Source organism: Ictalurus furcatus, chromosome 3 (assembly GCF_023375685.1).
Source record: "Ictalurus furcatus strain D&B chromosome 3, Billie_1.0, whole genome shotgun sequence".
Lineage (NCBI taxonomy): Eukaryota > Metazoa > Chordata > Actinopteri > Siluriformes > Ictaluridae > Ictalurus > Ictalurus furcatus.
Window position 1 is genome coordinate 1,064,684 of NC_071257.1, and position 15,444 is coordinate 1,080,127.

Consider the following 15,444-nt stretch of genomic DNA (forward strand, 5'->3'; position numbering starts at 1 on the left):
TTGTGAAAAGTCACGTTTTTGTTTTGCGTGTTGTCTTTAGTACGGCGAAGTGAGGGGTCATTAGAGAAGGTTATTAGATTTATGTGCGCTGAACCTTTTGTACTTCTCTATGTCTCTCTCTCTCTCTCTCTCTCTCTCTCTCTCCCTCCTTCTCCCCCTCTTTTGTTGTTACCAGTGATCGCTGACAATGCTGCCATAGCAACCAGGAAACACTCCAGTGTGTATGCATGTGTATGTGTGTGTGTGGGGTAGACAGTAACGCTTGAGCTGGTGAGGAGCACGGGAGGGATGCCGTAGGAAGGGAGATATATTCAGTCCGACGTTGCAGGTTGTAAGGTTTCTGTGGATGAGCTGATAATCTGTAAGTATGAGAGAGAGCGTGTGTGTGAGAGATCGAGAGAGAGGAACTGTGTGTGTGTGTGTGTGTGTGTGTGAATGCACTAATGTATAGTGTAGAAATTTCCTCAAGTGTATGGACGATGGTTGTGCGTACTCTAAGAAAGTGTGTGTGTGTGTGTGTGTTAGAGTGGGAAAGAGTGTGATTTTGCCCGGGTCAGGCGTGATGGCCTCCAGTGGAGTAACTGCTCTCCTGCCCCCTGTGAAGAGCGTGATGGTGTACAAGAATGGAGATCCCTTCTTCTCAGGTCTGCCCCTTTTTTTTTTCTTTCTTTTTACCTCCTGTATAATGGTTAACGTCGAGCGTAGCGGACTGTAGTGCTGCTTCCGTGACGCTTCTCCTGAGTTTATAATTAAAGATGTTCAAACGTTAAAACCCGTTCCTCTCCGCGTGATCCAGGGAGGAGGTTTATCGTGAGCCAGAGGCAGGTCTCCTCTATGGAGTCTTTCCTGAACGACGTCACTGTCAGCATCGGCGCGCCGCTGGCCGTGAGAACGCTCTACACGCCACGCAACGGGCACCGGGTACCCGATCTGGAGCACCTCCAGCAGGGGGCGCAGTACGTGGCTGCCGGATTCGAGAGGTTCAAGAAGCTCGAGTGAGTGCCGGGGGAATAAATATGGGAATAATAAACACACTCTTTATTCGGGAATAGGGATGGGATGATGTATCTGTATTGCTGTGTATCGTGATAATTGATATATATATATTTTTTTTTAGAAGTTTAACTTCACATCATGTGATTATTTTATAAATATTCTCGTAGGTTCTCTAAGAAAATAACTGCCATAATATAATATAACGTTAAATCTCCTTCATAAACTATGATGCTCGGGTCCTTGGGACTTGAGCTTAAATCTCAAAACCCGTTACTTAAAGCAATGTACTTTTCAGTTTATTTGCATTATTCCAATTGTTTTTAACGTATCGGATTGTTCCGTCTTTCATTGTTTACTCATAAACGATGTAGTGGGATTGAACTGCATGGACTACGCATGTACAGTGGACCCTGGTGCAACACGTGTTTTAAAGGACTAGTTCAATACAAATAACCGTATTTATATTTACAGTTTCCCCGTATAGCCTGAAGAGTCTGGCACCAGAGTTACGAAGATGACGTAGCTGAGAACGCGAGTCTCAGCAGTTTCACTCCCAGTGTAATGTACTAAATGTCAGCACGTAGCCGGACGCCGGAACGCTACGGGAGACGCCCGTATCGTCTCGGGCATCTCGGATAACCGGAAGCGCGGTGCGGTTCGGGATGTGGTGTTCCGTTTCTTTCAGTTCGGTTCGATCCGGAATGCACTTTTAAGGCTGGACATTGTCACAGAGGAGCTCTGCAGAAATCCGGATGTAGGTTTAGATCCCTAGATTGCGAGTAGGAATTCCCGGGACAGTCTTGGGTACAAACGTGTCAAATCCAGGTGAGATTATTATCCAGCGAAGGCCAGAGTTCGAATGCAGAAAAGCTGGACGTGATGCGGAGGATAATGAAGTTCTTAAATTTGCTGCGATTTTACTAAATTGGTCAATTAAATAAGGATATATAGCTTGACAATGCGGTCTGGAGCACGCATATAAAGATTTTTGGTGTATATCTACGATAAAAGCTACATCAAATGAAGGTTTATGACGTCATTTTGGTTCATTTATGATGATTCTTCATCCGTAAAGTACGTTTTCTAAGTACATATGTATAAACACGTAAATACTCTGGTACACTCCTGTCCTTCTCAAGCTGCCAAATATGTGCCAGCGCCGAGCAGCAGGATGTCGCGACTTTACAGCTCCGCATTATTCCCCGGATTCACTTTTTGGTGATAAAGCCAAAGGGCAGAACGGCCGGCGCCTTCGGCCTCGGCGACGCCACACCTTCGTGCTCCGTGCAAACAAGTCGTCAGGAGTCACAGAAACCAGGCCGTAAACGAGCCCTTTTCTCCACACGTTAGTGCGCCGGCGTGGGAGGCGTTTCTGCCCGAGTGTTAATCCGTTTCTCTGCTTTTTTTTGCTTTCTCACAGCTATCTGAGTCTGGGGATGAAGAGAACTCCAGTGACTCGGACCGGAGACGCCATGCAGGTGAGCGTCTGTTCACATAAATATAATCCCGTTATATTTATACACACGATATTCAATATTCAAATGACTGATTTATCAATCAAAAGCTCATAAATTCAATTTATTAGACTTTTAAAAATATGTAGGCCAGATTTGAATACCAGTACACTGTGAAGTTAACTACATTTATTTATTTATTTATTTTAGTTGTACTTGCTTAATTTATTCCATTTGTATTAATATACTTGGTATATTTATTTATCTCAGTTGTTTATTCTAATTATTGACCCTTAATACACCATGTTTTCTGCAAACCTTATTTATCCAAATTTTGTTTATTACTAATTAATCAATAATTAATTACTATTCCTAAGACTTTTTTTCTTTTCTTTTTAATTTCATTAATAACATTTTGCTTTGATTTGTTTATCTAGCTTATTCGGTTTAACTAATTACTCTGATTAATGTACATTAAAAAAATGTATTTAGTTTTATTTTATTTAATTTCCTATTACCTACATTTAAAATCAGATCCGTGGCTGCCTGAAGCGTGCGTGCGTGCGCATGTGTGTGTGTGCGCGCGCTCTGCGGTGTGATGAAGCAGAGTAACAGTTACCACCCTGAAGTGGATTATTTTCCTGTTACAGCATGTCACGTAGTGTTTAATTCCTCTTACACCACAGCAACTTGCCAAAGAGTACGCTTTTATTTATTTTTTAAAAAACGGCACATCATACTTTTTATCCGTTTATAGATACATTTAATGGTGGTTCCTGATCTCAGTTACGTTAAAGCCGCCATAAATTGTCACGAGCATCTATTCTCTCTCTCTCTCTCTCTCTCTCTCTCTCTCTCTCTCTCTCTCTCACACACACACAGCTAATTAGACAGAAATGTGACAGGTTAATGAGGAACTCACTTTGCTGATGTATTTTTATTGAACTGTATATTCAGTCGTGCTTCACACTCGATGTTGATGTGTTGCTGTGGTTCTGATTATCCGGGTGTGTGTTTGTGTGTGTTTGTGTGGGTGTTGTGTGGGTTTCTGGTGGAAAGAATGAACGTGTCATTATTGTCCTGTCTAACATTCAGATGGACACACTGACATCAGAGTATTAAACCTGTCCAGGCACGTCAGCGCTGTAACGTATCCGGGTTTCAATCAAACCAGAACAAAAATAGGAGCTCAAAGAGAGCACAGTGTCAGGCTGCGGTGATGTCTGTGTATGCATATGCATATGTCATGCATTTTCATTTATTAAAACATATTAAAAGGCTTTATATTTGTATATTTTCTTATAACTTGACCTCCGTAACTTAGAAATGCTACTCGGAATTGTTGTTTATTATTATTATTATTATTATTATTATTATTGTTATTATGTAACTACGTCTTAAAAAATGATTGCACCTTTATAACAACAATTTTGTTGAGATAATGTTCACGAAGGACAAAGGCGACTCTTTAAATATGTCCCAAAACATGGATCCTTAACTATCCAGTGTCATTATTTATTATTATTATTATTATTATTATTATTATTAGAATCTTTTTAAAGCTGCCTACATAGTAAGTATCCCCGCCAAATGAAACACAGGTGAAAGGATGATGTTTTAACCAAGGAGTTATTCTGGAATATTCTGGGATGTTTTTTAACTGACTGGTGCCATATTCCTCATTTGCATGATCCCAGAATTGCTTCTGATTCATGACTGAGTCATGCTAAAACACCGAAACGTTGATCTGGAGAAAGGTGAAGATAGTCAGGATCCATGGCCAAGTAAAGTGGATTAGATGTCAGATAATCTCATTTCCCAGAAATGTCTGTGCAGTCTGTATGGGGGAGAAAATAAAGGATATCAAATGATGAAAAAGCCAGTACCGCATTAAACGCTGTTCAGACAAAACAATATTTGTTTAGTGTAAAGTTTGCACTGTGGTTAAAGGATTCTTTAGTCTAGTTTAGTGTTTGTCCCGCTTGTGTTGGCTGTAAAGATCTCGCGTCTCATCATCACTGCTGCTCTGAGAATACTGCTTTTGAACCTAGCGTAGTTTAGCGCTCGTCATGTTTGTGATGCCGTAGCTCAGAGCTGAATTGCTTGCCAATACGGATTTCTAATTCCTCCGGAAGAGATCATTCTCTGCGCACATCATTAAGTGTATATAATAATGTATATCAGTGGTTTTCAAAGTGGGGGCCACCAGGGGGCGCCCGAGGGGGCCTCAACAATTTGGTGTGAAAAATAAATAAATGTATGTTTTCTCTTTCTCAATCTCAGACAGCCGCACACACACAATCAATTCCTAATGTAATGTAAAGATGTAAGATGTTTACATTTTATATTATTATAATTATTTATATTATTATGTATATTAATAAAAAAAAAGGGGGGGGATATATTCAGAAGTCGGTATTTTTAACGTGTTTTAAAGACATCTTGCAAAAGGGGGGTCTCGGTCAAACGTTAAAGCCATTTGGGGGGCCTTGCCCTGGAAAAGTTTGGGAACGCCTGATGTATATAACCGAGCGTACCTTTGTGTAACGTACTGGAGTAGCACGCCTACCGTAATTACACTGATAAATGTGCACGTGGCGGTTACGCCGTCAAAACATCTCTGCTAGAGAGTAATTCAGAGAGTACGCTTGCTGTGAGACACTTTATACAGGTAGGTCAAGCAGCGAATGAATTAACGTGAGGTCGTCGTTGTTTTCTTTTCTCTTGTGTGATCTACGATTGAGAATTTAATACCGGCAGAGTGAAAAGACAACGGTCTGCTCTACGGGGTATGATGGGTATTCGTTATTTGAATAATTTAAATACCCACTCTGTGAGTACAGATGTTCGTCAGCCACGCAGCGCCGTTTAATCAGCGACAGAGCTGAAACGCTGAAGGTGTTGTGTTTCGTTCACAGGAATCCTGCAGAAGCAGTGACAGGATTGTCTTTTGTAGTACTGATTGATCCGGAGGTACATGAGATAGGAGCTGGGGTGTTAGGCGAGCGTTAGACGCTCGGCGAGACGTCTTTTGTCTGCGACTCGTGATCCGTTCCAGGTTTACGGTCTGCGTTACAAGCTTTGTGTTGCTTTCCGCAGGTCAAAGGACTCAGCAGACCCAACGTGTCCGCAAAATGGAGGAAGGTTATAACCATGCCCTGCATTATACAGTGAGTAACACAGCGCTCTCTCTATCTCTCTCTCTCTCTCTCTCTCACACACACACACACACACACCATGGATGTACAGAGTGTAAAAGGGGCCTCCTGAGCCTTTTATCCTATACGTTATTTTCATATATAGTGCCCTCCAGAATTATTGGCACCCTTCATTAAAAGCTCTTTCTGTAATATCTAACAAGGTGTCATTCTTATGTGTGTGAACGTCTCTCTTCATTCATCCTTCATCGGTTTCTGCCATTTGGAAGCAAGTTTCGGTTCATCGTCTTGTAGAAAGCTCCATCGCTGCCCAAGTCTGAACCTCCTGGCAGAGGCAGCCATGTTTCGGGATGTTTTGAAACGTCACGCAGCTCCGAAGCATCGCTGATCAAACATCAACTATTTAACAGTGCATGCTTTTATTCCTGCGGGGTGTCGGTCATTTTTGCAACGTATTGAGGCATTTAAGGGCATGTAGTTATTATTCATTAATAAATAATAATTTACTATTATTATTATAAATATCCGTTTAATCATTTATACATAAAGCACTTGGAGACTGACGGAAAAGCTCGATAGAAATATATAAATAAATAATACTAAGAATAATATTATGTTTATTGCTACTGAATTTTACAAAAGATTTTTTTAGCATCCAGAAATGTAGTACAGTCATATAGTGCAAAATGGAATTATTATAAATCACACCATTATGAAACACACATTCCCTCGTGCTTATATTACGTCCTCTCCTCCCGGCACACCCGCATGCTGACACACACCCCGTCTCTGTGCAGCGTGTTCAGGAACGGAGACGTCCTCAGTCCTGCCATGCGCTTCATCATTCCTCGGAGCGTTCTGAAAAACCTGGAGCAGATTCTCAGGCTGGTCTCGGAGAAGGCCATGCTGCGCACCGGCGCCGTTCGCAGGTAAACACACACCTTGCGCGTGCGCCGCCTGCAGACTCCAGTCGACAGGTGTTGTTTTTTTTTTTGTTTAATGTTAAGCTTTCATGTGACCTTCGACCTCTCAGGCTGTGCACTCTGGACGGCGTGACGGTGACCTCGGCGGAGGAGCTGGAGAGCGGACAGTGTTTCGTTGCCGTGGGTGCCGAGCGCTTCAAGAAACTCCCGTACGTGGAGCTGCTGCTGAACAAAGCGCAGGGAGCCAGTGCAGACAGGTGAGGAAGAGGAGGATGAAGATGATGGCGGTGGTGATGTATAAAACGGCTGACGGATTTTTATTTGCTTTGTCCGTTCTTTAGACATTACGTTGCAGACCGTGGCCTGCACAGGAGGTCCGAGGTAAAGCAGCACCTTCTCAGGATCACATTTGTAGCTGCGCTGAGTGACGCCGTGCTAATCCTGTTTATTTTCACCATGTCTCACAGAACAGGAAGTTTCCTCAAGACAGCAACAGTGACTCCGCCCTCCTTCACTCACCCGAGGTAATAGCATTTTTTTTTTTGCGCCCTGTCGTACTTATTTAAAAGTCCGATCGGTGGCACAGTGACCGTGTAGTGTTCAGTGATCAGTGATTAGCCGACGGCTGTGTGTCTCAGAGGGACGGCAGGCGCGTGAAGTCCACGGGAGACGAGGCCGACGGAGCGAATCTGTCTCAGCCGCTGCAGAGGATGAGAGAGGGAGAGGAGGGCTCCATGTTCTACGCCAAACCCGAACGAGCGCGCAAACACAGACTCGCACGCAGAGCCGTGGCCAGAAACGCAGGTAACGGCATGGAGAGAAGGTTCAGGAAGGTGTACTGTACACGTTTAAATATTGATCTTAATATGTAAATATTCAGATTGTGTTCCTAAAATTACAGCATAAGCGATTTTTTTATATTCAGAGAACGGTTTTATTTTAATCCGAAAAACAAAACGTACCCTTTGTTGTGATTGATGTGTATAGAGGCCACGCCTCTTTCACTGGGACTGATGAGTATAGAGGCCACGCCTCCTTCATAGGAACTACCAGACCCAGAAGCCATGCCTTATTCTGTAGAACTGATTCAGGAACAGCACGAGCGCAGGAGAGAAATAAAGTCCCAAAGGAAACGAATTCATAATGACAGCTCTTAACGCGAAACAGAGCTGCGTAGGTGCTGCGGGATTTTAAAAGAAATAAGAATCTTGTGTGTGTGTGTGTGTGTGTGTGTGTGTCCTGCAGGCCAAGCGAGCGTGTTTAAGGGCGTAGAGAAGAAGAGAGAGGAGGTGCGAGGAGCTGAGGAGGTGGCTGAGGACGAGAGCACGGCTGTGGAGCTTCCTGTAGATCAGGTGGTCACTCCTCGTCTTCACTCACTCTCGACCGACATCCATCATCTCCTCCCGTCAACTCCGTTCTGTCTCCGCTCATACCACTCCGAAAGACTGAATTTAGAAAAACAACAGCTTTATTAAGCCTTCAATTAGTCTAAACGAACCCGTGCAAATTTAGTACCTGCTCGCTCTTTCTTACTTGGGGGACGCTGGCTACTGTCCATGGTGCTGAATCAGCTGTCGTCACTTACGAGGACCAGTTTTAACAGGATTATCGTTCGTACCGCTTTCATTCAACAGAACAAGTTAAAGACTACAAAATTCTGACTTGTATTTGTGAGGAATGAGCAAGTCTTACTAGAGAATCTACAGAAATGATAAATAATTATAGATTAAAAACAGCTCATGGTAGTCCTCACTATATGAGCCATGGCATCGTTTTATACCTAAAACCTGGAGGGAAATAAATGGTACTGAATTTCTAAAAAAATAAATAAATAAAATTAGGTTTAACTGTGGCAATTACAAATACACCCATTTCTCACAGCAGATCATATTATTGTCTTATTTTCCAGAGAGTTGCTGAAGTCGTTCAGGACGAGGAACCCGACCAGAGCCAAGCAGAACAGACAAATCACATGCATCAGGTGTGTGTGAGTGTGTGTGTGTGTGAGTGAGACATTCATTACCGAGCACAATCTTCTGCTCTAATTAGCCTCGCTGATGCCTCGTCCTCTCGCTCACTCAGACAGGAGCACCTGATGAGCGCATGACCTCGTCCGCACACTCCAGTCCGTCTCCTAGCGACAGCGAGCACAACGAGAAGGAGTACGGGCCGCGTGATGGAGAGACCTCGTTAAGGAGACGGCGCTCTTCTCCGAACGGGGAGGCGGAAGCGCAGGACGAGGACGTACTCGGCGAAGACCTGGAACAGGAAAGAGGCCGAGACGATGAAGTGGGTGGAGACAAATGCAGTAATTACACAACAGCTGAACAATAAAAATAGATCATCTTTTTTTTTTGTGCCGAACTGATTTGAGGAGGTCAAGGAGGAAAATGATAATCAGAGGAGCAAAATGGAGACGGTGAAATATGTAAAAGCATTTCCATGAACAGAAAAGCGATATTCAGAGACTCCCTTGATCAAGTCAGTGATGATGGAAAAGGATTCAAGTTGAATGGTTAATGTATAAAGGCGAATTACTAGATGATGACATGCCAACTTTCCAAAATGGTCGACGCAACCGAGCCGGTTGGACAGCATCTGAAAATTAAAAACAACAACAAAAAAATTCCATAACATTCGGTTTAAATGAAAAAAAACGAATGCAAAACATAACTATTGAAATATCGAAATTTACATCGAAGAACGATACACGAAGCACTAACTGAATGCTAACTGAACGTTAAGCTATTTAAAAATAAAAAAAACAAATTTAAAGATGCAGCGTGTCTTTTTTGTTTTTTGCGGTGTTCGTAAGAAAAATCACGTCACACCTTGACACCCCCTCTCCCAGTTGTTGCTCCATCCTCGCTTCTGAAATCGCTATCGAGTTTCCATTTAAGAAGGAAAAAAAAGAAAAAAGGGCGGAGCTTATTTCCAGCCCCCCCAAAAAATATAAAAGAAGCCCAAATGAGAGGAACTAATCAATGGAGAGAGATCAACTGCATGAAAATGTTCTGACTCACAGGCTTGTTTTTGGTTTACAGGATAAGGAACGCTGCCTTTAAAATATAAAAAATGACAGACTGCACCTTTAAACAGTGCAGAAGAATTTGCTGAGTAGGAAAAAAACCCAGCGTTTAGTTGATAAAGGGTTTTTTTTTTTTTTTACTTTAGCAGCAATGTTAAAATATAAACATGTATGTGTGACTTATTAACTTTTTCATACACCTACAGGAATTTAGTCACCTGTACTGACCCGGTTTGTTATTTCACTCTGTACTTTCCATGGTGTGTGTGTGTGTGTGTGTGTGTGTGTGTGTCATTTCAGGATGGACATCCTGAAGAAGCTGACGAGCCGGAGACGCAGGACCACGCCCGTCCTCCCTACTTGTCCTCACAGCAGACAGAGTGACCCAGACAGAAAGTATATATCAGACACAACCATAAATACCCCCCCCCCCAATAGTGTGTAAAATCTAGCTCTAACCGTAATCATCTCCCGAGCAACCTTCCCCAGACTGTCCCTAATACGTAACGTGTTCGTAATACGATCTCCAGACCGTTCTCTTACAGCTACGTCATGTAGACTTTACCGTCCGTGAAGTTTATTCACCCGTGAGTGTCTTTAACCCCCGTCATGTGATAACAGACTCTACCGAGACGCCGTCAGCCGATACGGTGCGCGATGAGGTCAGCATCTCTTACAGAGGAGACAACAAATTACACACACACACACACACTCTTTTCCTTTGAAATATTCACTCTCGGTTCTGAAAAACGTTGATCTGGGTATTCGATTACAATAACATGCACGCCGAAATTATTGGCACCCTCTAAGAGAACACACGGAAACATTAGAGGGAAATTGTTTACCTTTCCTCGAAACGCAAAAACATTTACACCCCATTTTAAATAATGGACATTCAATTAGAGTAGTCACCTCCAGAATTATTGGCACCCTTCAAGAGAGAAGAATTGTTTTCTTTGACAAAACAGAAACTTTTTTGTATTTGCTCTAAAAAAAAAAAAAAAAGTGGCACAATTAGAGACACCCCCCCCCCCAAAAAAAAATATCTGAAATACATCCAAAATAATTCTTTGCATAAACTATTTATTTATTTATTTAGTTTATATGAAGGAAGGCTCTCAGGCTCCAGATTCATTTTATTTGACCAAAATCGTAAACAAACAAAAACATGTTGTTGACCAATTCAACAGACACCCAATTTGATTAAAAGAGTCAGCCCCAAAATTATTGGCACCATTTAAGAGAGTTTTTTTCCTCTCTCTGAAGAACGTGGCAAGATTACTGACACCTCGAAATGATTCAGAAATAAAATCCAAACGTTTTATTAAAAAATGCCGAGCAGCTTCTAGAAATTTATTACAAATTCCGTAGGAAGTTCACGCGTAAAATCCTTGTGCCGTCATCAAAATAACCCATAAAAGTTGCTGCTTTCACCTTATTATTAAAATCTGTAACACGGCGTGTGACGCTCATCGCTCACCCCTAACAGCAAACCGCATTGACTTTAAGCCCGATGCTGTCGTGTACTAGTGCGTTTCGGTGTGTTAGATTTACCACGAATCAGTAATCAGTAACGTTCGGCTTGCGGAGACCCTGTTTATGTGAAGTCTGGAGGAGTGCGAGTTGGATATTTTAGTACGAAATAGTTCTGAATCTGCTTCGTTTTGAGCCTTGAATAGAATCGCTGTGAAAGTCTGTAGAGGTGGAACGGAAACGCGTCGAACCCTTTACGTCCCCCAGCGAAAGTCATTTTAAAGCGACGTGGCTGTGAGTCGAGACACGCCTGGGAGGTTAAGGGGTTTCACGTGAACTTGCGCTCGCTCACGTGGGCGGATTTTCCACGGGCTTCCCCGAACAAATTGTGAGAAATCGTGATTGTGTTCTCTTGGACCTGTAGATAAACGTGAATTTATTATTTTTTTAAATGTCCTCTTATTTCATGTGTACTAACATTCAGGTCATATAGTATTAACAATAAACCGTGAACGAAAGTTCCAGTTCTGTTTGCTTTAAAACGTGTGAATAACGCATCACTCATGACATGGGAAGTAATTCAGTATTTCGGTTATCACACATTTGTAGAACACTCGTTTATTATTGTAGAATCTTACAAAGACCAGAATCGATCAGAGGTGTGTATCAGTACGAGTTTCTGATTCTCGATTCTGATTGGTTTACTGTTTCTCAGTAACATGACCCACTGGGTTTTTTTTTCTCTTCAGCAGAAAGAAAAAAGTGAGGCTTAATCAGTAAAAAATATATGTATATATATATATATATATATATATATATATATATATATATATATATATATATATATATATATATATAGTAATCCAATAAATTGGTATTTGCTGTGGTATAAGAGGAATTAAACACTACATGACATGCTGCTATAGGAAAATATTCCACTTACAGTAACTCCGCCCACTTCATCACACCACCCTGTCGTTTATTTATCGCTCTATAGCGGCTTGTTTTATTCCTTACACCTTAATGTAATAAGAAATAGTTCTAGTTAACTTTATCAGTGTTGTGGATGAGGAGACGGTAAATCTGATCACACTTGCGTGACATGGAGCTTGATCTTCACTTTCTGGAAAAAAAAAAAAAACAACACACACACATTTGTTCTCCCAAGGTAAAGTCTGTTTCGCTCAAAACTCAACATAAAGACAGTCTGTACTTCTTTTTAAAAGCAGAACCACATGAATAACTTTGGATGAAGGCCATAACCGTGCTCGACAAACTCCTTTTGAAAACCAGAGGGGTCCCTGACCGAGCCATCGTTTTCAGTATTGCGATTTAAAAACAAAACAAAAAAGATGTCGATACCATCATCAGCCCTGATAACGTTTTTGAACTAACCACTTGAACTTGAGAACCAATGCGCTGTAATCCTCGGTCTGTGTAAACGGATCCGAGTCGTGAAGGTCTTGTCTAGATCAGATGTCTAATAGTAAATCTGGGTGACTGGCTTGCGTTTTTAAGCTCCGACAAGTTTCAGCGCTCTCATGGAATTCTTACGGACAGAAACCATGGAAATGTTTTTATATGATATGCAGATAGACGTGATTTGTTCAACGAGGACATGATCCTGGATCAGCAATGACTTTAACCAATCGCAGCGATCCAGTGTGTCCCAGGTATGTCTCTGCTACTCATTCTAGCCCAAAGAAGTCCCAGCTGGACAGTCTCGAGGCAGGAAAAGAAATATTTACAACTGGAGAACGATGATGACCGGTTAAAAGGAATATCGTTCCGGGAACATGTCCTGCTCAAAGTACTGACGTTCACCATGACAAAGATCGTCCTGGTCCAGATTCATGGTGTGGTGTGGACTCCTGCACTGTCGGCCTCTGAGACGGAGCTCAACACACACAGCGTCACGCCAGCTGTAGTGAGCACCATCCCCAACACCGCACCTGAGAGAGAGAGGGGGGGGGGGGGGGTGTTTAAACTACTAAGCAGTATACGCTCATCATGCAAACATGGAGTACTCTGGTACAAGACATCATATTTTTAAATATTAATGTGCTTTACTCTCATCCCGAGGGTGAGTACAGAAAGGAGGAGCATGTCAACAAGTGTGCATTAATACATGATCTCGAAAAAAAAACCCCAACAACTTTGAAGTGTTACTGAATTGGTTCATGACTTCATTTAGTCTTCATATATACTCTTTTGCTCTACTGTAATTCATCAATAATGCCTGTTTGAATGCGAACTGAATCAGAAAGGAAAAAGAGAAACAAATTAATCAATCAGACCCACTTTTTCCTCCAAATTCCTCCCCGAGCAGTTTCCCGGTGACCATCGTGAACACCAGGCTGAGCGAGTTGACCGTCGGCACGGCCAGAGACAAATCTGCAACATCCGACACAGTGTGAATCGATGAAGTCTCTTCTACGTCACACGCAAGAATCGTTTCGCACCTCGATGATCAGTCATTATCATAAATCTGCCTTTTAGACTCTGTGTTTCGGCCTCGTTTAAAGAAGGAGGAGGAGGAGCACATGGATCCAACGCTTATACCCGGACTTAATGATGGTCCGAGCTTAAAAAATGTAAGATGTGTAAGTGAAGTCACCTGTCGCAGCGAGGGTGAGGTAGAAGACCACCGAGCCGCTCTGGTTCAGCAGAAACGGCACCAGATACTGCACAAAGAACAGAGTCGTTACATATTGTTAGCTCTAAGCATTGCGTATGTATCCTGAATCCCTGCACTACATAAAGCGTCAAATCCATCATTTCCATTACATACCCTACGGAGTGCACTTGGCTCCTTATATAAGGGAATATCGCATACGTATACGAGAACCCGAGAGCATGACGTTGAAATGTTCTACCTTGATGTTGAGGAACAGGAACTTGATTTCAGCCAGGAACTGGGAGATCTTATCTCCTTTCCTAACGTGCTCGATGCCCTCGGTTCCTTTCCTGAGGAAGGGGTTGGTGGCTCCCCATAACGCAGCGACCAGGAGGAGACACAGCACTTCCACTACACAGAGAGACAACAACTCTTCACTCAAAGTCTCTACCAGATAGTTAGGGGTTTATTTATTTATTTATTTAACCCGAACAGCTCTTTCTGTTATATTATAGTGGGAAAGAGAACATGGCCTGGTGTCATTTATTATTGTGGGGCACCTGGTCATCTATTCATCTACAGTGTGAGACGCGTATCCAATCTAGGAAGCCGTTTGAAAAAGATCGGAATTGTTTGTTTACAATAAACAAAAACTGAAAGGAGAAAAGAAAAAGTTTGCATAAATGAGTTTACATTGCACTTCAGTAATAATTAAGTATCTAATAAGTAATGAGGGGGCGTTTTGAGTGTTAAACAAATATTTACTTTAACTTTATTGCTTATGTATTAAATAAACAAGTGTATATTCCTGTTTACTATTTATTTAAATATTATGCACTGTATGAAAAACATCCTCCATCACAGACGCGTAGCACAGACGCGTAGCACAGACGCGTAGCACAGACGCGTAGCACAGACGCGTAGCACAGACGCGTAGCACCCCCCCCTTTTTTTCCCTTCCCTCTCTAGTGTATTGATCCGTTACCATGGAGATGACGCAGCGGCCATTTTCAAGCGACGCACAAACCCTGTTAAAAACTTTAATAACGCGAGTTTGTCTGACAGCAAAACATTAGTATCGTATTTACAGTTTTACCAAATAGTTAATATGTTTAGGCAGCCTATATGTTTGTTATTCAAACACCTTCCTTTGGAATTACTATTTAGTAGTAAACACTACTGTTTACGGAAGTGCGTGTACGTGCTAACGTTTCTTGGAAACAGTGCGCGCGAGTCATTATTTAGTGACGTTTAGTCATTATTCCTGCTACGAAGCTGTGCAAAAGGTATTCCAATCTCTCCAGAAATGAAACGCCGCTTTATAATAATAATAAACGACATGTAAAACAAATATGTTTATTTTTGTGCTGAAACGTTGCAACACTCACCCACTGAAACCATTTCTTCTGCTGCCTGCGCCTCAGTCAGCGGGAGTCACAGCGCCACCCAGCGGCTCGGAGGTAAACATGTTTATTTTAATTTTTTTTTTTAAGTACAGTATTTTATTTGGATCCATACTGTCTCCATTTCTCAATTCTGGTCTGTTGTCCTGCATATTTTTGTGTTATACTAGGAGTATAAAAATGACAAACTTCACCAGCCTAGTATCACGATTCTGTTGAACCACATTACATTTGAACCGTTGGGTCACTTCATCTTAAGAGCTTGCGAGGAATAATTTGATGGGACAGTCATAATTGTAATAATAATAATAATAATAATGTTGAGGTCATTTAGTGTCACAGTGCTTTCACCAAGGAAGACGTCAGGAATCTGCGTTTAAAGGAAAACTCCA

The 15,444-nt window shown here is 42.0% G+C and overlaps 2 protein-coding genes across 12 annotated transcripts; one reads left to right on the top strand and one right to left on the bottom strand.

The window, feature by feature from the left end:
• The first annotated feature begins 7 nt into the window (after positions 1–7).
• Positions 8–11,550, top strand: dcdc2b (doublecortin domain containing 2B). Its single transcript, XM_053620274.1, has 14 exons — positions 8–361; positions 526–644; positions 797–995; positions 2,417–2,474; positions 5,550–5,620; positions 6,406–6,537; positions 6,642–6,788; positions 6,873–6,912; positions 6,999–7,055; positions 7,170–7,335; positions 7,777–7,883; positions 8,441–8,512; positions 8,614–8,820; positions 9,860–11,550. Exons 2-14 carry the CDS (start codon positions 563–565, stop codon positions 9,941–9,943), a joined length of 1,422 nt encoding a protein of 473 aa, XP_053476249.1. The 5' UTR covers positions 8–361; positions 526–562; the 3' UTR covers positions 9,944–11,550.
• On the bottom strand, positions 6,118–15,099 carry tmem234 (transmembrane protein 234). Of its 11 annotated transcripts, XR_008385476.1 has the most exons (8): positions 15,038–15,099; positions 13,909–14,060; positions 13,650–13,716; positions 13,334–13,426; positions 12,428–12,984; positions 8,555–9,129; positions 8,065–8,111; positions 6,118–7,976 (listed from the first exon to the last, which is right to left on the bottom strand). XR_008385476.1 is itself a non-coding variant. In XM_053620281.1 (6 exons), exons 1-5 carry the CDS (start codon positions 15,048–15,050, stop codon positions 12,884–12,886), a joined length of 426 nt encoding a protein of 141 aa, XP_053476256.1. In that variant the 5' UTR covers positions 15,051–15,099; the 3' UTR covers positions 6,118–8,790; positions 12,857–12,883. The 11 variants fall into 11 exon arrangements, 2 of the variants coding, with proteins under 2 accessions (XP_053476256.1, XP_053476257.1); XR_008385472.1 differs by having other exon boundaries at positions 6,118–8,790; positions 9,070–9,129; XR_008385473.1 differs by lacking the exon at positions 8,065–8,111.
• Between the last annotated feature and the right edge of the window lie 345 nt (positions 15,100–15,444).